Source organism: Myotis yumanensis, unplaced genomic scaffold (genome assembly GCF_028538775.1).
Source record: "Myotis yumanensis isolate MYYU_CA2020_CCGP unplaced genomic scaffold, mMyoYum1.0.hap1 SCAF_12, whole genome shotgun sequence".
In the NCBI taxonomy this organism is placed as follows: Eukaryota; Metazoa; Chordata; class Mammalia; order Chiroptera; family Vespertilionidae; genus Myotis; species Myotis yumanensis.
Genome location: NW_027223763.1, coordinates 7,761,638 through 7,784,535, shown reverse-complemented (window position 1 = coordinate 7,784,535; position 22,898 = coordinate 7,761,638). Strand labels below are relative to the sequence as shown.

Below are 22,898 nucleotides of genomic sequence, written 5' to 3'. Positions count from 1 at the left end.
TCTGGCCTCAGTTTTTTCTATTAAGTAGAGATAATGACAGAGTTGATGAGGATTAACCCAGATAAACCACCTAAAGAGCTTAGACCAGCCCCTGCACAGGGTAGATCTTAGTAAGTTTCTAGCTCCTGGTTCTGGTGTGGTGGGTTTTGGGCATGAGGTGGGGAGACCAAGCTGAGGCTGGGGAAGCTGATGGGGGCCAGGGTAAGTTTTCAGCAGGAGAATGACATGATCAGATCAGGTGCCTGCAGGGGGAGGGTGGGCTGGAGGAGTGAGTAGAGAGAGTGGACAGTGGTCAGAGCACAGTGGTGAGGCTGGGAGCCCAGGGAAGTTGGGAGACTCAAGAGAGTCTGTGAGGAGCTGAATTGTGTCCCCTCAGAATTCACGTGTTGAAGCCGTAACTTCCAGTGCCTGCGAATAACTTCCAGATACAGAGATGTAGTCTTTCAAGAGTAATTAAGATGGCCGAGACTGGTTTGGCTCAGTGGATAGAGCGTCGGCCTGCGGACTGAGGGGTCCCAGGTTCGATCCCAGTCAAGGGCATGTACCTGGGTTGCAGGCACGTCCCCAGTGGGAGATGTGCAGGAGACAGCTGATCGATGTTTCTCTCTCATCGATGTTTCTAACTCTCTATCTCTCTCCCTTCCTCTCTGTAAAAAATCAATAAAATATATTTAAAAAAAAAAAAAAAGAGTAATTAAGATGAAATGATGTCATTGGGGTGGTGCTAACGCAGTATGACTGGTGTCCTTATAAGAAGAGTTTAGGACAAGACAAGCACTCGGGAAAGACAGTGTGAAGTCACAGCCAGAAGGTGGCCGACTACAAGCCAAGGAGAGAGGCCTTAGAAGGAACCAGCCCCATGAAACCTTGATCTCAGACTTCTGCCTCCAGAGCCGTGAGAAAGTAGATTTTTGTTGATCAGCCATCCAGCCGGTGGTCCTTTGTTATGACCGCCCAAGCAAACTAATAGAGTCCAATGGTGGAGAGACTTGGGGTTGACTGGATGTGGACACTAAGGGACAGAGAGGACCCCTGGGTTCTAGCTGACAGAAGAGGTGGAAGGAGGTGCCACCACTAAGATGGGACAGGTGTGGGGGGAGGAAGGGTGAAATCCCATCGCTTGCTCATGGGACACATCTAAGACATGAAGTATGACGGGGAGGAGATGTGGGCCCCTGCTCCAGCCTCCACACACCCTTCCCAACTCATGCTCCTAGGACCTCAGCCCCGGGCCCTGCACAGCTCCCCCAGGTGCTCTGGGCTTGCCAGCTCCATGCACTGGTGACGGATACCGTTACACCCAGTCCCAGTGCGGCCCGGGTGGGGCACTGCCAGCTGGGCATTGCCTCAGCGTGAGGGCGTGGAAGGAAGGGAGGCCCCGCTAAGTAAGGCACAGGCCCCAGCGATAGGGCCAAGGGCGCCCATCCTTCCAGGAAAACAGGCTGCTCACCAGGATACAGCTCATCATCTTGCAGCTGGCCCAGCCCAAGCTGTAGTCACTTGGGTGCCTGGGGGTTATTTGGCGACCCTTTCACCCCTGGTAATAATAAGAGTACCCGCTAGCCAGGTGTTACGTGTCTCGCCAGGCTCGGAGAGGTCAAGTGACTTGCCCAGGGACACACAGTTGGTTGGAGGGCCTGTCTCACGCTGGAACCCATGCTCTGGGCCACTCTGATGGCAAGTCTCATTCCAAGTTTTCTTTCAAAGTGAACGTGGTCATCCCCATTGGACTTTCACAGTAACGTCTCCAGAGCACGGGTATTACACAAAGAGAGGTCATCTCTGAACATGTGTTTCTGAATTTTATGTTTAAGAATTTGTTATTGTTTCTTTTCTTTTTTAAAGGAGCTTGCAAGGCTCATAAGATATGTAAGTGTAAGAACTTGGAAGCTGTTGGAGGCCAGAAACAGTAATTAGTGCAAAGCACTCGGACAGCACAAATGCCTGCCAATCCCTGGGCCAACTGGGGAGTCCAGGCCCTGCCCCAGAGCGGCCCTTGGGGAGCACCCGCCCCCTCAGGGGTCTAGGCCAAAGCCACTTCCTTGCGCTTGGCTGGAGCTCTGAGCCGGCCCGGAGGCTGGCCTGCTTCCCAGCTGCGGTTTTTGCCTGATGTGCTGGGAGCCATCCCACGGTCTGAGGCCTGGCTCCTGGCCTCCCAGAGGAGGATAGGGGAGAACTGGGACCTGGATGCAGTGGGTTCTGGATTCAAATCCCACCTCCACCTCCTCGAGGTCCATAAGTCCTGAGTGTGGGCTGTGGAGCCGGACCCTGCGTTAGAACCCAGACTCGACCACTTCCTGGCTGTGTGACCTTGGGCAACGCATCGCCCTTTGCACTTCGTTTCATCTCTCACATGAGGACTAGAATGGCAGTGGCCTCGCAGGCTTGGGTTGAATGACACAATACGCATAAGGTGCTTGCCACAGTGCTTGCCAAAGTGCCCGGTAACCTGGCTAGCACTGCTAGTGTCTTTGAGCAGCACCCCTTCCCTCCCTGAGCCTGTTTCCCCATCTGTGCAGTGGAAATGACCAGCACTGACAAGCTGATCAGAGGAGATGATGCAAGAAAACCACTTCACACAGTACCTGGCAATTAGTGAGTGCTCAGCGCATTCTTAGCCATTATCCCGAGGCCCTTCTAAAATGCTCATGCTCTGGAAAAACTGCCTGGTAAGTTCGCGAGGAGAGAGGCCAAGCCAAGCCATTTAACAGTTTCTAGAGCCAGGGTGGCCAGCAGCCCCCAGAGCCTGTAAGCGCCTCGGTGGGTGGCACCTGATGGGCACAGGGACACAACCATGGATGGGCCGGGAAGCAGCTTGCTCTGATGCAGAGGCTGGCAGCTGGCAGCAGGGAATTCTGGGAGCAAAAGCAGCTGGAGGATGTCAGTGGAGGGGCTGGGGGACTGGCTCAGGGAGGGACGCTGCCAAGGCCGGGGGAGGGCTGCAGGGTGGCGGTCCAGAAGCTGGACTGTGGGTGGGCGGGGGCAGGGTGCCAATCTGGCCATGAGCCCGGGAGAGTCCCTGCCCCTCTGATCCACGTTTTCCTCATCTGCTAAGTGGGCCAATGATGCATTCAATGGCTCAAAGAACACATATGCGCTGCATGCCAGGCACCCAGTAGGTGCTCGGTAGCAGGGCTGTTATGACAACTCGGAAGCCTGGTCAGGTGAGGGGAGAAGCTGGTGAGAGACCCACTGACTGCACCTGAGCCAGCCCAGGCAGCAGCAAGGGCAAGACCCCCTGAGCAGCCCTCCTGGCTCCTCCTGCCGGCTGAGTAGACCCAAGCAGTTTCCCTGGGGTTCTGAGCCGGGAAACAGATGTCCAGCCTAGTGGTGGGCCTGTCTCGGTGCCAGTGGACACTGCAGAGGGGCCCTGTAGGTGAGGTTGCCCTCCCAGGTGCCTTCTGTATCCCATGCCCCATGCCCTGCAAACTACTTCTTCCTGAGATGCCTTGAGCCCGTCCTCAACCAGCTGGTGTCAGGATCCACCCCAGGCCAGACACTGACCTCCACCACAGGAGCCCTGTGGGGGCACAGTCTGACTGTCCTCTAGGGGGATTCATTCACACACTTCCACTAATAACAACAATAGTTCTGCATTAACCAGAGAAAATGAACGGTGACCCTTTGAGGTGGGTTAATTGTTCAAAATAAATAGTTTGGGGGAAGCTGTAGAAATTTAAAATAACCCAAGAAGGGAATAGTGTTGACATAAATGGGTCCTACATTCATTACTAACCTAGGTGATATGTTCTTGGGAAAAGCCTTCATCCCCATTCTACAGAGGAGAAAACTGAGGCTTGGACAGGCCGAGTGACTCACCCCAAATCACCCAACTGTAAGGCAGCCCAGGGCTGTGGACTCCATGTTTTTAATACCCTCTGAAGCTGGTACAATTAATATTCCCATTTTTCAGATGAGGACACTGAGGATTACGGCACAAGGCCAATAAGTGGTAGGATTTGAACTGGGGATGTGACCGGTCTAGAAGGGTGTGTAAGCCATTACAGAGTGGGCAACTGAGGTTGAGGGCCGCTGGGACCCTCGTGGGCACACACTGCTGGGAGAGGCGCCAGCTGAGGGTCAGGCCTGAGCTTCTGGAAAGGGAAACAAGTCTAAGAGGAAATGACCACGAATGCCTGCCCCCGCCACCCAGACAGGAAGGAAAGGACAGTGCCCCAGCCAGACTGAAGGAGGGGGCTTCTCACCCCGCAACCCCCAGACACAGGGGCCCCGGGGCTGACAGGAGTCCTTTATCCTTTATCGTGAGGTCTCAGGGGTGGGGGCAGCTGAGCACACAGCAGTCCCCTGGCAACGACACAGAACGGCCATTGAGGACAGTCCAGGCCTCGGGGGAGGGATGGGGCTGCTGTGACCAGCCCCCAAGTGGAAGAGGGAAGGGCTGCCTACAGGGCATCCCAGCCCCAACCTTTCAACTTGATGAGGAAGCTGTGATCACACCACCTGTCAGCATTGCGGGCGAGGGGGCACCGGTGGGAGCCGTGTGCGGTTCCAGGCATGAGTAGATGAGCCATAAGTTGCCTGTACTTAACCCTGGAGCCCAGGGTCCTGGTGGCTCAGAGCAGCCTGAGCCCAGAGAGACCCAGCAAGGAGCTCAAGGTCACACAGCAGGTGGAGCCTGCGGCTCTCTCCCTGCCCTGCCAGAGCTGCTCCTACCTTCTGGCTGGAGCTGTTTCCCACCCCCCAGTCTCCCAACCCCCCTCTACCAGTTGTATCGTTGGAGGCAGCACAGGGCTGATCAGATTTCCACAAGGCATGTGGGTGCCAGGTGTGGCTGAGACAGTTGGAAGGGCAGGTGGGCAGAGGGGGCAGCGGCTGCGGGAGGCTCCAGGGGATCGGACACCACAGCAGCTGTTCTGCACCTGCTCGGGGTGTACATCCTGGCTCTGCACTGCGGCTGGCTGGTAATCCGCTTTTGAGCCCCTTCCTCTCCCGGGCCCTCCGTTTCCCCATCCGCACACTACCCACCCGATGTGGTGATGTGATGAGGTTTGCAGAGCATAGCCTGCTGTCACTGTGATGGTTGGGTCACTATTATTATTATTACCTCCTGGTGGCCTAAGAAGAAAAGGTCAGGAGGCCAGAGAACCTCTGCACGGAGGCCTGGGGGGGCCACTTGACCCCTGGAGTTCACTTCTTCCTTTCAGCACTGGCTCCCTAAAGCCCAGTCAGGCCACCCCCTTGTCCTTGCTGAATGCCCTTCACTGCTCCCCACTGCTCCCCACTGCATGTGGCAGCACAGTCCATCAGTCTTGTAAAATTAGAGTCATTCTGGCTGGAGCTGGGTCAGGGGCCCAGAATTCCCCACTGGTGCTCCTCCTCCTAACCTTTCACCCCGCAAGGAGCTCTGGGGTTCCTTCTTGCACCTGCCTGGGTTCCATGGCATCTACTTTGAGAACCACTGCTCAAGGAATGTGATCAAGCCCTTAGCACAGCATTCAAGGCCTCCATTTCAGGCACCTCCCCTCAGCTTCTCATTTTGGTTTCCCATAGATGTCGCCCCAGGTGGCCCAGCACCCCCACACCCTATTCCTGACTCCCAGACCTTCTCCCGGTTTTGCACTGGCAAATACCTTTTCAACTCCAGAGGCCTAGAAGCCCGCAGTCTCCTCCCAGAAGACCTCCAAACTGTTCACAGCGGCCCCCTTTAAGGAGTGAGGCTGAAGGCACGGTGGGGTGTCTTTTATGCTTTAGCCTTCTACACATACATATATATGTGTGTGTGTTTTTGCCGTCAGCATGCAATGTAAGACATTTTTAAATGAAAACATTTGGTTTGTGTGTTAGGAATAAAGCAGGGCCCAGAAGAGGCACAGAGAAGCCAGACAGCCCCAGGTTCAGTCCCCATGCCTGCAGCAAGACCCATCCCTCCATCTCCACAACCCCCACCTGGAATTGTAAGCACAGGCCTCACCGGAAGAATAACAATGGCAACAGCAGGGGAGCTTGGGACAGCGGCGGAGCTGTCCTCACGCTGCTCTTTAACATTGTTGTGTCCAGGACGTTGTAAGAATTTTAAAAATTAAATACCAATAAAGACCTCTTTGGCTGGGTCGTGGCCCTGCCTCCACAGCCAGATGGGCCTGTCACAGGGACCCTGCCCAGCCGCCACCCTCCGCCTTCACTCCATCCTAATCTGGACTTGGCATCAGGAGGGTGGTGTGTTCAAGACACCACGGTGCTCGTCCCGGGCCTCAGAGACTTCCCTTCTCCGTAAGAGACACTGGATTTCGGGAGAGGCCCCAGGGGCCTGTGGGGAAGAGGCCCTGAGCCCGAGGGCTTGGAACGCAGGCGCAGGGCCAGGGCCCACGCTGAAGAGAGTGGGTGAGGGTCAGGCCCCCTGAGCTGCTCGGGTTTCTTCTGGCGTCAGGTCACTTTGCTACCCAAACAAAAGAACAGTCTTAGAAAGAAAAGAAAAACATGCTAAAAATATAATAAGATAAATAAACAAGACCAAGTTTCTTTAAAAACAATTTTTTTTTTAATTGATTTCAGAGAAGAAGGGAGAGGGAGAGAAAGACGGAAACATCAATGGTGAGAATCATTGATGGGAACTAGCAACTTGGGCATGTGCCCTGACCAGGAATCGAATCATGACCTCCTGGTTCATAGGTCGATGCTCAACCACTGAGCCACACCAGCCAGGCCAAGACCAAGTTTCCCAGTCTAGCAAATTGTACCCCAAGAGAGCCAGAGTGAAAGGTGTGACCGACTCCACAAGAGCGGCCCGGAAGCCAGGGGAGAAGAAAGCACCACAGTCCCTCTTTTCCAGAAAGTGTGGACCCAGCAGTCTCAGACTCCTTGGCCTGACACAGATTGCCCAGCAGGTTCTGCACAGGTTGTTCAGTAGTTATCTGAGCGCTCAGAAAGGAAGTGGTGGCCAGAGATGCCAATGGGGGTCACTGGGAATTAACCCTGGGCGCTCTTGCCTCTCTCCTGTAATCAGGGCAACTGTGCCCAACCCAGATACACCTACATATCTTTGGGGCTAAATTGTAATAATCCTATCCTATATAATAAAGAGCTAATATGCTAATTAGACCGAACAGCAGAACGACCGTCCGGACGACATTCCGGAGGACCGACGGACAACCTTCTGGATGAAGCCAGGGCTGCGAGGGCCGGCAGAGGCTGTGAGGGGCTGCGAGGGCTGGCTGAGGCAGCCAGGGCTGCGAGGGTTAAGGCCCTTGCACGAATTTTGTGCATCGGGCCTCTAGTACTTTAATAACACAGCTGACCCACACAGAGCACTGACAATGCCCCAGATGCCGTTCCAAGCACTTTGCGTGCATTAACTCCGTCCTCAAGGCAAACCCTATGAGGTGGGAAGTAATCAACACCCTCATTGTAGACAGCAGGAAAAGGAAGCACAGAGCAGTTAGCTGGTGGGTGACGGAGCCAGATTTGAACAGCTGTGGCTCCAGAACCCACAGGTGCACAGCTGGTTTTAAACCAAACTGGAGATCCCTGATTGATTAACAGAGGAAGATGCAGAGGAGGATGCAGGACTGCCAATCCAGATGCCCCGCCCACCACTCACTGGGCCAATGGAAAGCTGACCAAGGACCCTGAACCACCTGGACTTCGCTCTGGATTCTCAGCCCCTGCTCCCTGCCCTTTGCTGGCATGGCAGTGATGTAGTCCTTCCCATCTTTGATCCCCGCCCCCCCGCCCTGCTCCTTCCCATATGGTCCCTTTTGGCCATTAAAGGTTTCTGTTCTTTGCAACCAAAGAGCCCTGCTTGAGGTAGGAGCTCATCACTCTCCTGCCCCCACCCATGGTTAGTCCACGATCCTGATGGGTGTGGTGGACGCAAAAACAATCAGAATCACTGGCAGTCTCTGTTGACCAGGGCTCTGTCCTTAGCCTCGTCCCATTGAGCATCGTTTTTACAGTTTGGGTTTAGAACACAGAAGGCCCGCTCATGAAATTTGCAGCTGCCACAGTGCAGAATTCATGCTTTGTGCAACAGAAGCCTGACTGACAACGCTCTCGAGACTAGGCGGCTGGATGGGAGCCAACGAAATGACATTTAACCAGCATAATGTAAGGTCTTGCCTGTGTTTCCGAAGAACTCATTGTGCACGCACCAGATAGGGGGGAGAGTTTGCCAGATAGTAGTCCATGGGAAAAAACTCGCACTAAAAAGTCAGTGAGTCACCAGAGTAATGTCGCCGCTGAAATACAAATGCCTCTGGTAATGCGGGTGGCACCACTAGAGCCTGAGAGTCTAGAAAACTGGAAATGACAGCACCTCTCAGCCTGGCCGTCAGTCCATACAGAGCACGGTTCCAGCTGTGGCCTCGACACTTCAGGAGGGACAATGGCAATTAACGTGTATTCCAATACAGATGGCCCAGGTTGGGGGGAAACCACTGAGACTTGAGGGTGTTGATCACCCTTGGGGAGCTAGGATCCCTGTGTGCAAACTGCAGGGGATTCCCAGAGAAGAATCCCAAAGGCATACTATTGGGGGACCAGCTCTGGAAATTAGAGATGTTTTTGTCAAACCTGTTTGGGTGGCAAGTAACCAAAATCATACTGGAGATTGGGAAAGAAAGAAAGAAGGAAAGAAGGAAAGAAGGAAAGAAGGAAAGAAGGAAAGAAAGAAAGAAAGAAAGAAAGAAAGAAAGAAAGAAAGGAAGGAAGAAAGAAAGAAAGAAAGAAAGAAAGAAAGAAAGAAAGAGAGAGAGAGAGAGAGAGAGAGAGAAAGGAAGGAAGGAAGGAAGGAAGGAAGGAAGGAAGGAAGGAAGGAAGGAAGGAAGAAAGGAAAGTTTAAGGAAACGTGTGTTTCAGGACAGCAGCACCAGGACCTGGAGCTGGGAGCTGGACAGCTGGCAGGAACGGGCAGGCTGACTCTCGGCCTCTCCTCTCTGCTGGCTCTCTTGCTAACACAGCTTTCTCTGATCCTGGGAGCTTCACTCTCGCCCTGGCCATGCATATTCCACTAAACCACTTAGAATGGGGTGGTGGGGACAAGGAGCGGGTCACCTTCAGCGGATGGAGTGAGAGTGGGGAAGGCCAGCACAGGCCACCTCCTCGGTCCGGGCTGAGGGAGGAGAGAATATGGCAGGCCCTAAGAAGGGAAAGACAATCCAGGGGTGGAAACTATTCCCCAAAGACCCTCTTGGAGAGGCTAGAATCTGGGTCCCCCAATATCCTGGACAAAACCTGAGTCAGTGCAGTACTGCTGCCACCATCACTGTGACACACTGGTCCCCAACCCCTGGCAGGGACCACACCCTGCAGGTGCAGCCCCTGCTGAGCAGGAGGCCAGACAGCCCTGATCACCAGGCCTCTCTCCCCATCATGAGCTGTGCCTGGGCCCGGGCCCTTGGGGGAGCCTGGCAAAGGGCGTTTGTGTCTGGGCTCTACGCCTAAGGGACTGGGGGTGTCACAGCTCCTGCCGTCGAGCACTTACTGCACCAGGAGACTGACCGGCACCATCTCACTGACGCCTCACAGGGCAACCACGAGAGCACCCCTATTTTATAGATGAGGAAACTGAGGCACCGAGTAACCAGGTGGCTCGCCCAGGTTGCAGAGCTGGTCCTCGGTACAACCCAGGTTTAAGCCAGACCTGTGATTCTAATGTCTCATCTTTGAGGCAGGAGCTCTGACTTAGTCTGGGGTGGGCAAGTGGAGGCTGTAGGGGAAGGGAGGGTTATTTGAGCGAGATCCGAAGGTAAGCAGGGCCAAGAGGGTGGGGAACCCCATGTGCGCAGGCAAAGGGTGGAGGAAGGAAGAAAGGGCCCTAGCGGCTGAGTTCAGGGAGCCAGGTGGCAGCAGGGGACAGTGGCAGGAGGAGGCAGCAGAGGTGGGCATGATGCTGGAGCCCCTGAGGCCCCTGGAATTCATGGTGGGTGGTTGCAACCACAGACTCCTGCTTTAAGCAGAAAGGATTTAACCCCTGCTGGCCGAGGGGTCCCTGGGCCTGGTGGATGAGGTCTGCCTGGAGGGCTCTGGGAATGATGGGCTGGGCCATCCAAGTAGAGTAGAAACAACCAGGTGGCTGGAGAAATCCACAAGGGGAATTGGCTGGGGGTGCCTGAGCAGAGGGAGGGAGGGCCTGGGGAGCCAGCTATGGGGGCACCATGTCGGGACCCATGTCTGGGCGTGAGGGGCTGCCTCTATTAGAGGCCCAATTCAGACGGGTCCGTGAGGAGTCAATTCAGTGACCTGGGCCCTCTGGGAGTTAGAACAGGGGTTGGGGCTGCCTCAAAGCCACCATTGTCACCCCCTCTCCCGCCTGACTGTCTGGGACCTAAAATAGAGCAGGAGCAGGGGATCTCGTGAGAAGGGTTTCTGGCAAAGAGATCTGGGAGGAAGGGTGTGAGTCACCACTGGGAATCCTCAAGTTTGAAGCTCCCAAAGCCCAGCTGCCCCACCCCCATCCCCAGGGAGTCTGGAATCCACTGGATGTGGAGCCCGTGGAGCCGAGGGTGTCTCAGCCCCACCCTGTCCTGCGGGAAGGGAGCTGGCCCCAGCTCTGCCATGGAGGTGCTGGATGATTAGGCCAAATCTGCCCCCACAGGACCTCAGCTTCTCAAATGTACCAGGAGTCAGGGACCTGGGCTGTGAGGGCCTGGAATTCACGGCAGGCGGTCCCAATAGAGGCCCCCAGAGTCAGGCAGACGTGGGAAAGTGTCAGTTCCTTTCCTGTGGGCTGAGTGACTTTTGAATGTCCCCCTCATCTTGGGGCCTCAGTTTCCTGATCTGTAAAATGGACAATGAAACCAAGTCCTGTTCTTTCCCAGTTTCAGCTTGAACTATTCAACAAGCATCATGACAGCTCCCGGGCCTCTCCCCACCACCTCCACTTCCTCCCACCGCACACTTCGTGCTGCTAGGAATGTGAACCACAGCGTCCCCATCTTCTAGCGCCCCGTGCTTTACACACACCACCTCTGGCTCCCCACCTCCGGGAGGGCAAAGATGGGCATCATCTCCAGCTTCTCCATGGAAGCTCTTCACCTCAGTCCTGGCCACTCCTAGGAGCATCCCTACCTGAGGGGCAGGGCTGATCCTCCCCATTGTGCAGATGAGAAACAGGCTCCTCTCCAAGGGGTCTGGGCCCTTCGCAAACGGACCGGCACTGTGCTCGGGTTCAGAGCAGCGGGAGAGGCAGGCGCAGTGTGTGGGGCTGGCCTGCCCTCTGGCGGCCACGGTGCCAGCCACAGGCCCACCTCCAGGGAGTGGAGAACGGTCTCTCCCAGTCCATCTCACGACTTCCCAGAGACCCCACAGCAGCTGCGCGCTCCAGCCCCCCCCCCCCGGGTTGCCATGGAGACCACTTGTACACAGTTTCTTCTTCCCCCTTCCTTTTTCCTTCCCCTTCCCCTTTCCCTTCCCCTTCCCCCTGTCCCAAGTCCGCCCGCAGCCCACCAGCGGGCCGGAGGGAGCTCGAGGGAGCTGGCCGCGGGCCCATGAACAGTACGGCCCCAGGGAGGCTGGTCATAGGGAGAGTGAAATTCTTCCGCCGGCACCGAGGGGAGGTGAGGCCAGTGGGCTCTGCCCAGACTCTAGGCTCCTGATTTCCCATAGCAGAGCTCCAACTCCAGAATGGGCTCTAGGTTCTAAGCTCTGGTGCCAGAAAGGCCTCAGACCCCTGTTCTTTGGGCTCTGGCTTCAAAGTGAACTCCTGGTTCTGGACTCCAGCTCTAGAATGGACTCCTGGCTCAGAACCTGGTTCTAGAGAAGGCGCCAGCAGCTGGCGTCCGTCAGGTTCAGCTTCAGGCGCAGATTCCCTTTACGGGGCTTCAGAGAGAGAGCGCCAGGCTCTTGGCTCTGGCTGCAGAGTGGTGCCTGGGTCTGGGCTCTGGCTGCAGAGTGGTGCCTGGGTCTGGGCTCTGGCTGCGGAGTGGTGCCTGGGTCTGGGCTCTGGCTGCGGAGTGAGGCCTGGGTCTGGGCTCTGGCTGCGGAGTGGTGCCTGGGTCTGGGCTCTGGCTGCGGAGTGAGGCCTGGGTCTGGGCTCTGGCTGCGGAGTGGTGCCTGGGTCTGGGCTCTGGCTGCGGAGTGGTGCCTGGGTCTGGGCTCTGGCTGCGGAGTGGTGCCTGAAGCCCGGCTCCAACCCCAGGCTCCTGGGGTGTGTTTAGGGATGGCCCAGGGCTCTGGCGTCAAGAAGGAACAGCAGGTGTTTCTTGCCCTTTGATGGGACCGCTTTTGTGCCGTTCCAGGTCAACTTCTCCGCCTTCTCCCCGGACGGCCAGACGCTGCTCACAGCCTCTGAAGACGGCTGTGTGTACGGCTGGGAAACCCGGAGTGGGAATCTGCTGTGGAAGTTGGGTGGCCACACAGGTGGGCTCCTCGACCTGGATCGGGAGGCTAAGGCCGCAATGACCTCCAATGTCGGAGCTGGGCACCCAGGCAAGACAGCCGAGGCGGGGCTGAGGCACGAGGGCAGGAGACGGCGTGTTCCCTGGGCCCTCTGACTCTGGCGGACCTGAACTCAGATCCTATTTTTTATTTTTTTTTAAGTATGTTTTTATTTGATTTCAGAGAGAAGGGAGAAGGGGAGAGAGAGAAACATCAATGGTGAGACTCATTGGCTGCCTCCTGCACTGGGGATCATGCAGGCATCCCAGGCATGTGCCCCAAGGGGCAATCTAACCGTGACCTCCAGGTTCAGGGGTCAATGCTCAACACTGAGCCCCACCAGCAGGATTCAGATCCTACTTTTTAAAATGTTTACAAATATACATATTTACTGTCTTAACCATTTTTAAGTGTAGTGTTACCTACGTTCATATGGTTGTGCAACTAGTCTCCAGAATTCATCTTGCAAAAGTGAAAATATACCCATTAAACATCTTTCCTCCCTTCCCCAGACCCTGTCAACCATCATTCTGCTTTTTGTCTCCAAGAATTGGACTACGCTAAGTGCCTTGTATAAGGGGAATCATACAGTATTCCTCTGTGACTGGCTTACCTCTCAGCATAATGTCCTTAAGGTTCATCTGTTTTACCTATTTTGGCTGTGATTATGTAATGTCACCTCTGAGCCTCTATTTCCTCCTCTGCAGAATGGGATAATGGTTGCTACCCTATAGGATAAAATAATGCAAGGAAAGTACCTAGTACCCAGAGTAAGTACTCAGTAGATATAATTTACAATTAAGGAGACAAAGGTGCCTGCATTTGACTGGTACTGATAGTGTGGGGTTGGGTGTTCCAGGAATTCCAGGTGTATGGTGTAGGCTAGAAGGGAGTGAGGACAAGAGAGGTAGGTGATGAGACTGGAGAAATTAGTGGGTGTCAGAGTGGAGGGCCAGAGGTGGGGGGGGGGGGGGGGGCAGGGTAGAGCCGTTCCCTGACCACGGCCACCCGCCCCAGGCCCTGTGAAGTTCTGCCGCTTCTCCCCCGATGGCCGCCTCTTTGCCAGCACCTCCTATGACTGCACCATCCGCCTGTGGGACGCAGCAAAAGCCAAGTGTCTGCAGATCTTAAAGGGTGAGTGGGCTGGCTGGGACTGTGAGCCAAGCAGCCAGGCCTGGGTTCCCTTCCGGACCGTGCTGTGTCCTGTGCCACCTTGTAGGTCACCAGCGGAGTGTAGAAACAGTCAGCTTCAGTCCAGACTCCAAGCAGCTGGCATCGGGTGGCTGGGACAAGCGGGTGATGCTCTGGGAGGTGCAGGTATATGGAGGGGTGGCCAGAGAGCCTGGGACTGGATGACACACACACCCTCCACACTGGTTCCAGAAAGGTCATTCCGTCTTCTCCACTGCTCATGCCCACACCAAGACCCCCTAGCATCTGGCTACAGCTCCCTCTCCCCCACCCCCTGTGCCCAGGAGGTTCCCCCTGCCTGGATTGCCCTCTCCTCAGGCTGGGAAAGTCTCCCAGACTCTGATATGCCACATCACCCAGGCAGCCCCGAAAGAAGGGCCTGGGTCTGACCCATCTGAGGCCTAGAACCTGGCACTGTGAGGCTTCTGGGCTGCCCTCTGAAGCTCAGGGCTCTCACCTTCAGTCTGGCCAGGTGCTGCGCCACTTAGCAGGGCACCAAGACTCCATCCAGAGCAGTGACTTCGCACCCAGCTCAGACTATCTGGTGAGCCACACCACCTCTGCCCATGCCCCACACTATGACAGTACCAGCACCCACTTTCCCACTTGGGACTGAGTAGTGGTTAGAATTCTAGACCTTGACTAGATGACTTGGCTCTTCTGAGCCTGAGCCCTCATCTGTAAGATGGGGATTCAGCAGGGCTTGGTGCCTGCTTTCTGAGTCTGACCAGCCTAGAAACTGGGAGGGTGGACATGGGTCCATGCTGGCCCATTCTTATGGCAGCTGTCTGCAGGCCACTGGTTCCTGGGACTCTACCATTCGCATCTGGGACCTTCGGACAGGGACCCCAGCGATCGTCCACCAGGAGCTGGAGGGTCACAGTGGCAATGTCAGCTGCCTGTGCTACTCAACATCTGGCCTGCTGGTGAGCTGGGCTGCCTGGGTTCTAGGCTGGTCCCTTGCTGGCAGCAAGACCCTTGGAGGGTCATGGGCCATTTGGGGGCAGTGAACATGCAGGTCTCAAACAGCTATCTGCTGTCTAGGCATCCGGCTCCTGGGACAAGACCATCCACATCTGGAAGCCCTCGACTAGAAGCCTGCTTATCCAGCTCAAGGGTCACGCCACCTGGGTGAAGAGCATAGCTTTCTCCCCAGATGGGTTGCAGCTGGCCAGCGCAGGCTACTCCCCAATGGTAACCCTACCCCACCAGGCTCCTCCTCCTGGCAAACTCCTACCCTCACATTGGGCCTACTAGAGTCCTCAGCCCTGTCCAGGAAGGACCACATCCCTGTGCCCTGAACAGGAAGGTGCCAGCCACTGGTCTGTGCTAGCCCAAACGTAACACTTGTAGGATTTAAACAGCTTCAGGGGGAAGGAAATTGCACTGCACTGCATTTTATGGCAGGCATCTTAAATATACCTCAAAACCAAAACCCAGTCCAAAGATGAAGATGTTGGCTAGGACTCACCCCCAAGGTGATTTAAAAGTTGCTTGTGTCGTGAGGCCTCCCTTTCTGTTTGTTTTTATTTCCAGATCAAAGTCTGGGACTGCAACACAGGAATGTGCATTGAAACCCTGAAGGTAAGGCCTGTGGCTGTAGCATCCAAGGGAGCAGTGGAAGGTGTACCAGGAAGCTGGGCACAGGGAGGACTTGCATCCTCAGAGCCCAACACTGTTCTTGGCAGGGAGCCCTGGATGTGGCCTACGCTTGCACCTTCACCCCAGATGGGAAACTCTTATTGGTGTCTGGAGCTGTTGATTAGGCAAGTCGCCAAGTCCCCCGCATGATCAACCACCCAGAGCCTCTAGCGTAACATCGCCACACAAGGCTCTCAAACCTCACGCCCCTGCCTCTCCCTGCCCAGGGCGCTTGGGGCCTGGCGAAAGCACAGTCAGGGCCGTTCCATACCACAGGCCCAAAGTAACCACAACCGAGCACCCAGCAGATCCTTGTCACGGCCCCACAACAGCCCATCTCTCCAGCATGGTTAGTTAAAACAACTGCAAACACAAAGCAAGTCAGCCAGTTTGTGCTTTATTGACGCCGCGATGCTCAGGCCTTGACCGCGTACTTCCGTAGCGGGTATAGCCGCTCCTTCCGCTGCTGTTTCTTGGTCTTCAGGTTCTCTTCATGCTTGTTGAGCCGGCGGCGCATGGCGCGTGTTTTCTTGGGCCGCAGATCCAGGGGCTTGTACTTCTTGCCCTGGGTGATGGGAGAGCAGGGGGAATCTGAGGACCAGGGCTTAGGAGCTACTGCAATAGCTAAGCAAGCCCCAGAGATTGGACCTAGGTGTTGAGATGGTGCTGGGAAGACCTGAGAGGTAACTGAGGAAGGTACAGGGCTGGGCTGGGGAGGTTCATTTGTAGACATGAGTGTGAGGAGCTGTATGACAACCAGCCCAGTAGGGGACTGTCACCATGGGACCGGGGCAGGCCACACTTCTTGCTTACTAGTTCATACAATGCCCCCAAATTCAAGGTTGGGGGCGGGGGGGATCATCCCCATTAAAAAAAAAAAAGGTATTTTGAGTTACAGAGTCAAAAAGCAAGTGAACTTGTCAGAATCTCATGAAAACTGTGGCAGAACTGGGATTTGCACCTAAATCAACCAACTCCCTACACGGGGTTCTTCCCTCCAGCCGAATTCCTGCCACGGAGTCAACATCACATCCAAGTAAGGGGCATGTGGCACCCAGCAAGTACTGGGGTGGTCACTGTTTTCTTGGTTTAAGTTATGCAAGCTGATGCATATGGTGATAGGGGTGGGGGAGGGGTTGCACCCTAAGCTGGTACTGGGTGAATCTGGAGTGCCTGCCAGGTACCCATGGGTGTCCCCTGTAATTATGTTCCCATTTTTATAAGTCCCAGAGGGAAGGCTCTGGCTTGGGAAGGGAATCCCAGAGAGGCAAAGTCCCCTTTCCTGCCTTAGGTGGCCTCCCACCAAACCTGCTCCCAGACCTGTAACAGGGCCATAGTGTCTCCATCCCTGGCTCACTTCTTGAGGCCCTGTGCTGGGTGCTGGCTTGGCCAGAAATCAGGCCTGGTCCCACCTCAAGGAGCTCCCAGCTCAGTGGGGAAGACTGAACAGATAACAAGTGGCCCATCAGTGGGGGAGATTTCACCTAACAACTGGCAATAACCCTGAAAGCAACTGAAAAGAGGGAGAAAACTGTGCACAAAACCCCTTAAGATTGACAGCTCAGGCTCTTTCTAGGAACCACCAACAGCCCAGAGGAGCTGGGCACAGGGCAGAGAACTGCAGAAAAAGCCAAACAGGAGATGAGGAAGAGTGCTGGAAGTATCCAAGTCTTTGTCCACCCACATCCCTCACACCAGGGCACAAGTCAGAACCTTGTGCATTTCAAATGTACTAAGCCCCTTAGAGCTCTGCTACCCAATAGAATAGCCACTAGCCCATACTGTTTACATTAAGCCAGTCCTTAGACACCACAGTCACATTAAGTGATCAACAGACACATGTGGTCGGAGGTGACTGATGACAGAGCAGATACAGAACACGTCTGTCGCCACAGAAGGTCCACTGACACACAGACGGAAACTTCACCCCCACCTCCCTGAGTGGTGCCTGGCATGGGTGCACTCACTGGATAGTTATGAAGACAATTCCTCCAGGCCACCCCCTCTGCCTGGTCCCCTCAGAGCCTGATGAAAGCTTCAGACCCAATCCTCAGAGAAACGTTCCCACACAGATGTGCATACATCCAGGGGTGGCAGCACCCCACCTCCAGCCCCACAGTTGTGTCCCTGGGAGGCTATCCCAGGCACACCGTGATGGCCTTTTTGGTATCAAACCTTCGTTATTCAAACACTAAATTGGGAGTTGATGCGAAGATGTAATTAAAGCCACTAATCAATCCGCTGATTTAAATTGAGAGAATATCCTGGGTCATCTAGGTGGGCCTGATAAAAACCAGCTGGAAGTCCTTCAAGGCAGAGCTGAGGCTCTCCCCAAGAAATGCCACCGGCGGGACAGCAGCTTCAACCTGTGTCCTGAGTCCCAGCCTGCCCACAATCTTAAGCCAGCCCTTACAACCACATAGGCCAATTCCTTGCAACAAAATATACATATTCACGCACACACAAAGTATCCCAGTGATTTGCCTTCACTGCTTGAACCCTTGTAGACTCATCTGAGAACAGGACTAGGAAATGGTTGTCAATATCCTAGGCTGAGGGATCAGACACCTGTGGAAATCTCCCAGGAGCACCCCATTCACCCCTCCCCAAGGCATGGTTTTGGACCTCAGCCCAATCACTCCATTATTTGCAGGCGACTCTGAGCAACTTAACCTCTTTAAGCTTTGAGGTCCTCATCCGAAAAACAAGAATGTCAGGTGCTTGGCAGTGACTGACACACAGTACTATAAGACATTTAGCAGTCAATCTGCAGACTGCCCAAACTCATTCCGCTGGTGAGGCTGCACCCAAACCCAGGAGTCCTACCACGCTGTTGATTTCTTGACAATTGCAGCCTGAGGAAATGCAGTCTGCATACCACATGCTAGAGCGAGATGCTGAAAAGGCAAACCCATTTTCAAGCTGGACGGGTCTGGAAAGCCCAACGATGCCTGGACAAAGCTCTGTCCCACATAGCCCAGCAGGAGAACCTCTTCATCCTGACCGCCCTCAGCAAGGGAGGGCTGGAACTTTGCTCCCTAGAGCCAGGCAGCCCCACACATACCCTCACTCACCTTGTAGAATTTCCTGAGGTTCTCTTTCTGAGTCTGGTTAATGACGGTAAGAACACGGGCGATAGACTTGCGAACAACTCGGCTACAAAAACAGACATCAGTGAACACATAGCATCTCATTCAGGGCCTGACCCAGATCTCATCCATATCCACCCAAGATGCGCTTAACCCAGCCCAGAAGCAAGGTATTCTGAGGGTGAGGTCGGAGCGACTATAGTATATAGGAATCTCAGGAGTGAATAGGGAAGGCCTGGAGTGTCCAGTGCTTTGGAGGATCTGTGAAGTGTCCACCGAGGAAGCTGAATGAGGAGCGATGGAGGACTGATGGAGGGCCAGGCCATACATCCTGAGGGCTATGAAGCCAACCTAGCCAATGCCCAACTTAATGAGCTGACCAGAAAGAATCATATCACAAGCTGGGCAACCAGGGAAGCTTAAAGAGTCACAGCAGGGGCCACTGGGAGGGAGAAATGCTACTGAGCAGAGAGCCGGAAGCCTGAAAAGCTGGGGGCAGGTGAATCTGTAGTCATGTGTGTGTATGTTGGGGGGGCGGGGGCGGGTGAGGGGAGGCTCACTCAGTAGACAGCTTGGTAAACCTGCTCTTGAGGATTCGGCATGACACTTGCTTACATGTTCCCAAACTCACCCAATATCCTCCCCCACCACATGAAGGCTGTTGGGGAGATTTCACAGAAGAAAAAAAATCCCGGTGGTTAGCCAACCTGCCCACCAGGTAGGATGTGGCAGAAGTGGAATTTGTGCCCAGGTTGACTGACTCCAAACCCACATTCCTTACACAATTCTTGATTCTTGATCCATGGAAATCACTATTTTACACTACAACTCAAGTAAGGTGCAAGGCACCCACCTACCAACTGGGGAGAGGGAGGGGGGAACCAAGTGCTGGTGGAAGATTAAAGAAAACGTCCAGTTGGCTTTTTTGAAGGAAGCATTAAAATGTCCCCGAAGAGGGACACCCTGTTCTTTCACCAGCCAGAGAAGCTGAAGGGCACTCCGGGCAACAGGACCACACGGTCCAAGGCAGGTGAAGAGGAGCGGGTCAGCCCGGGTGGGAGGGCCTGACACTCCAACCCACAGATCCACCGAACGGGCACTTCAGCGGACACCGCCCTGAGCCCACCTCAACGATCCACAAACGCCCCCGATGCACACAGACCCCCCCCGCCGCCCTGAGGCCCGCGGCCCGGCCGCCCGTCACTCACATCTTAGAAAGCTTGGAAGCTGCGCCGCCTGTCACTTTGGCTACGCGCAGCTGGGACAGCTCCACCTTCAAGTCGTCCAGCTGTTTGAGCAGCTCCTCCTTCTTCTTGCCGCGAAGGTCCCGAGCCTTAATTTTGGCCTGCGTGCAAGGGTCTGGGTCAAACGCCGGGTGCCTCCGTCTCACCCTCTGCCACTCACCGAGGCTTCCGCCGGCCCTCCCCGCCCCTCCACCGGCGTCCTGGCCGGCCCCAGGAGGGCGCGCGCCCGGCGCAGGGTATCCGAGGCCCAGGCCGGCTACGAGGCTGGGCCGCTACTCCCACTCCGCAGACGGGAAGACGGAGGCCGCCGGCAGCGCGCGCGCGCCGCTCCCAGCCCAGGCCGGCGCGGGTGGGAGGAAGGCCGGCAGTGGCTGAGCTAGGCCATTCCGCACTATACCCCACAGGCCCGGCTGGCAGATGGGACCCCAGGGTTCACCCTGCACCCCCAACCCCAGTCTCCGAGCCCAACAACGCGCGGATGGCTCCCGATTCCTCAGCTCTCACCATAGCTGAACACCCCGCCGCCGCCGCCTGCTCGGAGAGAAAGAGGAAGGGGCGGGGCTGACCTTTACAACTACTGCCGGGTGACGGCTGTCGCGGCCAATGGCGGCGCAGCAGGGGAGCCCCGGCTCCGCCCCCTCCAGCCCCGCCCCAACGCCGCGAGTAGCGGGGCGGTACTGCCCTCCCAGCCCTGTAGTTCTCGCAGCTGTCTGCCGCCGGTCCGCGAGATTACTTTGGTCGGCCTCATCCCGAGCTGAGCAGCTGGGGAAACCGAGGCACGGGAGAGGCAGTTTACCAGACACGGCATAGTGAGGACTCAAATTCGTCTATTTAGTCATTTGTTCGTTCATTCAATCTTTGCAGGTCGCCCAGTTCGTGCTACTCTGTTCTGGGAATGGAGATGGGTTGAGGATTTTCATAGATGAATTAATACGGCCCCTGGCGTGGAGGAATTTAAAGGTCGAGGTGGGCGGGGAGAGGCGGGGTCAACTATAAATCCAACTCCATAAACGTTCCAATGGAGGCAGCATGTGGCAGGGGAAGGTGCATTCATGGCCTTTTTTAACGAACCTGACCCAGTTTCAGATTCTTTTGTTTGTTTTTTTAATATATCTTTATTGATCTCAGAGAGGAAGGGAGAGGGAGAGAGAGATAGAAACATCAATGATGAGAGAGACTCATTGATAGGCTGCCTCCTGCACACCCTACTGGGGATTGAGCCTGCAACCTGGGCATATGCCCTTGACCAGAATGGAACCTGGGACCCTTCAGCCCGCAGGCTGACGCTTTATCCACTGAGCCAAACTGCCTAGGGCCAGTTTCAGATTCTTGCTCTGTTGCCTGGTGCTAGCTGAGACTCGGCAAATACCTTCCTTTCTCTGAGCCTCAGCTTTCTCACTGTGAAATGGGGTATTTATGAGGATTTAGGAAGATAACACTTAAAACTCTTCTCACAAGACCTGATGTGTAACAATTGATCAAAATACCATCCGTATTAATGCTCCCTCCCAGTGGAATGCACACTTGAGTTGGGCCCTGAAAGTTAAAGGGGAATTCACAAAGCAGGAAGGGTACTCAGGCTTTCAGACTGGGCAGTTTCATTGTTTCCCTAACCAGCAGGCAGGAATCAATGCTCCAGTGTCACTCCATTGCCATTAACAACGACATACCCACACTTCTTAGAGTACTAGTTAATGTCAGGTTGCCCCCTTGTTGCTGTCAGGTATCATCTCGGGGAGCCTTCTCCCACCCCCTTCTTTATACCCTAGCCTTGGAATAAACTGGCACAACCTCCCATGTCCCAAGTTTTCTATGCAATCCTCTCTTTAGCTCCAAACATCCTGAGTTAAAATGTTGTCTCTATAGCCAGCCTGGAAGTTCTCCGGGGGCAGAACCATGCCTGATACATGATTTCGTTTTTCTAGTCTCCAGACACAATATGTGAGTGCTTTTTGGATGAATGAATGAGCCTTGTCCCAGACTACAACAAGAAAGAATTTTAGGCCCTAGCCGGTTTGGCTCAGTGGATAAAGGGTCGGCCTGCGGACTGAAGGGTCCTGGGTTCGGTTCAAGTCAAGGGCACATGCCCAGGTTGTGGGCTCGATCCCCAGTAGGGGGTGTGCAGAAGGCAGCCCATCAATGATTCTCTCTCATCATCGATGTTTCTATCTCTCTCTCCTCCCTCTCTGAAATCAATAAAATAAAAAGTATTTAAAAAAAAAGAAAAAAGAATTTTAGGAAGTGGAGAGATATGGGGAGGAGACGGCAGACAGAGGGCAATCATGGCCTGGATTCGTCTTAAATGGAAGTCGAATAGTGCTCAGGGACTTTGCTGTCTTATTTCCCAAATGGTTAAGGTTCTATTAGAGCTAATGATTGTGTACATCTTTTCTGGACTTGAGGTCATCTGTGACTTCCACTCCTCTTACATGCTGCCACATCCAATCCATCAGTAAATTCTGTAGCCTCTACCTTCAAAATATATCTGACCTCTTCTCACCACTTTTTTTAAAAGAAATCCTCACCTGAGGATATGTTTATTGATTTTAGAGAGAGGATGGAGAGAGTGGAGAACAACATTGATGTGAGAAACATTAACCGGTTGCCTCCTATATGCGCCCAACCTGGGATTGAACCCACACCCTAGATATGAGCCCTGACCAGAAATTGAACCAATAACCTGTTAACGGACGACACTCCAACCAAGCCACACTGGCCAGAGCCCCACCACTCACTGGCACCTGTCTGGTCTGAGCCACCATCGACTGTCACCTGGATTATTGGTGTTGCCTCTTAAATCACCTACTTTGGCTCTTGCTCCCAGGTGTTCTCAATATGGCAGCTAGAGAGATCCTTTTTTTAAAAAAAATATATTTTATTGATTTTTTTACAGAGAGGAAGGGAGAGGGATAGAGAGTTAGAAACATCAATGAGAGAGAAACATCCATCAGCTGCCTCCTGCACACCTCCTACTGGGGATAACCAAGGTACAGACCCTTGACCGGAATCGAACCCAGGACCTTTCAGTCCGAAGGCCGATGCTCTATCCACTGAGCCAAACCAGTTAGGGCTAGAGGGATCCTTTCCACACATGCCACTGCTCTGCCCAGAATTTCCAGGGCTGTCCCATCTGGATTAAGACCACATCTTTTCCTCAAAGCCGTACAGCATCTCCTCCACTTCCACCTCATCTCTTCTCACTCTTGCTCCAGTACGGCCTTGCTGTTTCTGGAATACGCCAAGCTTGCCCTGCCTCTGGGCCTTTGCGTGGTTCCCTCCTCCACGTCCTTCAGGTCCCTAATCAGTGTCACCTTCTAAGGGACATCTCTGTTGACCACTGTATCTACGGTACTCACTCTCGGGCACTGCATGGTTGCTGTTGTTTTCCCTCGGCACAGTC

The 22,898-nt window shown here is 54.6% G+C and overlaps 2 protein-coding genes across 2 annotated transcripts; one reads left to right on the top strand and one right to left on the bottom strand.

Annotated features, from left to right (window-relative positions):
* Positions 1 to 11,375: 11,375 nt before the first annotated feature.
* On the top strand, positions 11,376 to 15,501 carry WDR38 (WD repeat domain 38). Its single transcript, XM_070430030.1, has 9 exons — positions 11,376 to 11,513; positions 12,195 to 12,315; positions 13,351 to 13,467; positions 13,553 to 13,650; positions 13,988 to 14,068; positions 14,319 to 14,450; positions 14,569 to 14,718; positions 15,061 to 15,108; positions 15,213 to 15,501. Exons 1-9 carry the CDS (start codon positions 11,445 to 11,447, stop codon positions 15,288 to 15,290), a joined length of 894 nt encoding a protein of 297 aa, XP_070286131.1. The 5' UTR covers positions 11,376 to 11,444; the 3' UTR covers positions 15,291 to 15,501.
* Positions 15,502 to 15,546: 45 nt separating this feature from the next.
* RPL35 (ribosomal protein L35) lies at positions 15,547 to 20,087 on the bottom strand. Its single transcript, XM_070430704.1, has 4 exons — positions 20,003 to 20,087; positions 19,463 to 19,599; positions 18,240 to 18,321; positions 15,547 to 15,730 (listed from the first exon to the last, which is right to left on the bottom strand). The coding sequence occupies exons 1-4, from the start codon at positions 20,003 to 20,005 to the stop codon at positions 15,581 to 15,583; spliced, it is 372 nt and encodes a 123-aa protein (XP_070286805.1). The 5' UTR covers positions 20,006 to 20,087; the 3' UTR covers positions 15,547 to 15,580.
* Positions 20,088 to 22,898: the final 2,811 nt, after the last annotated feature.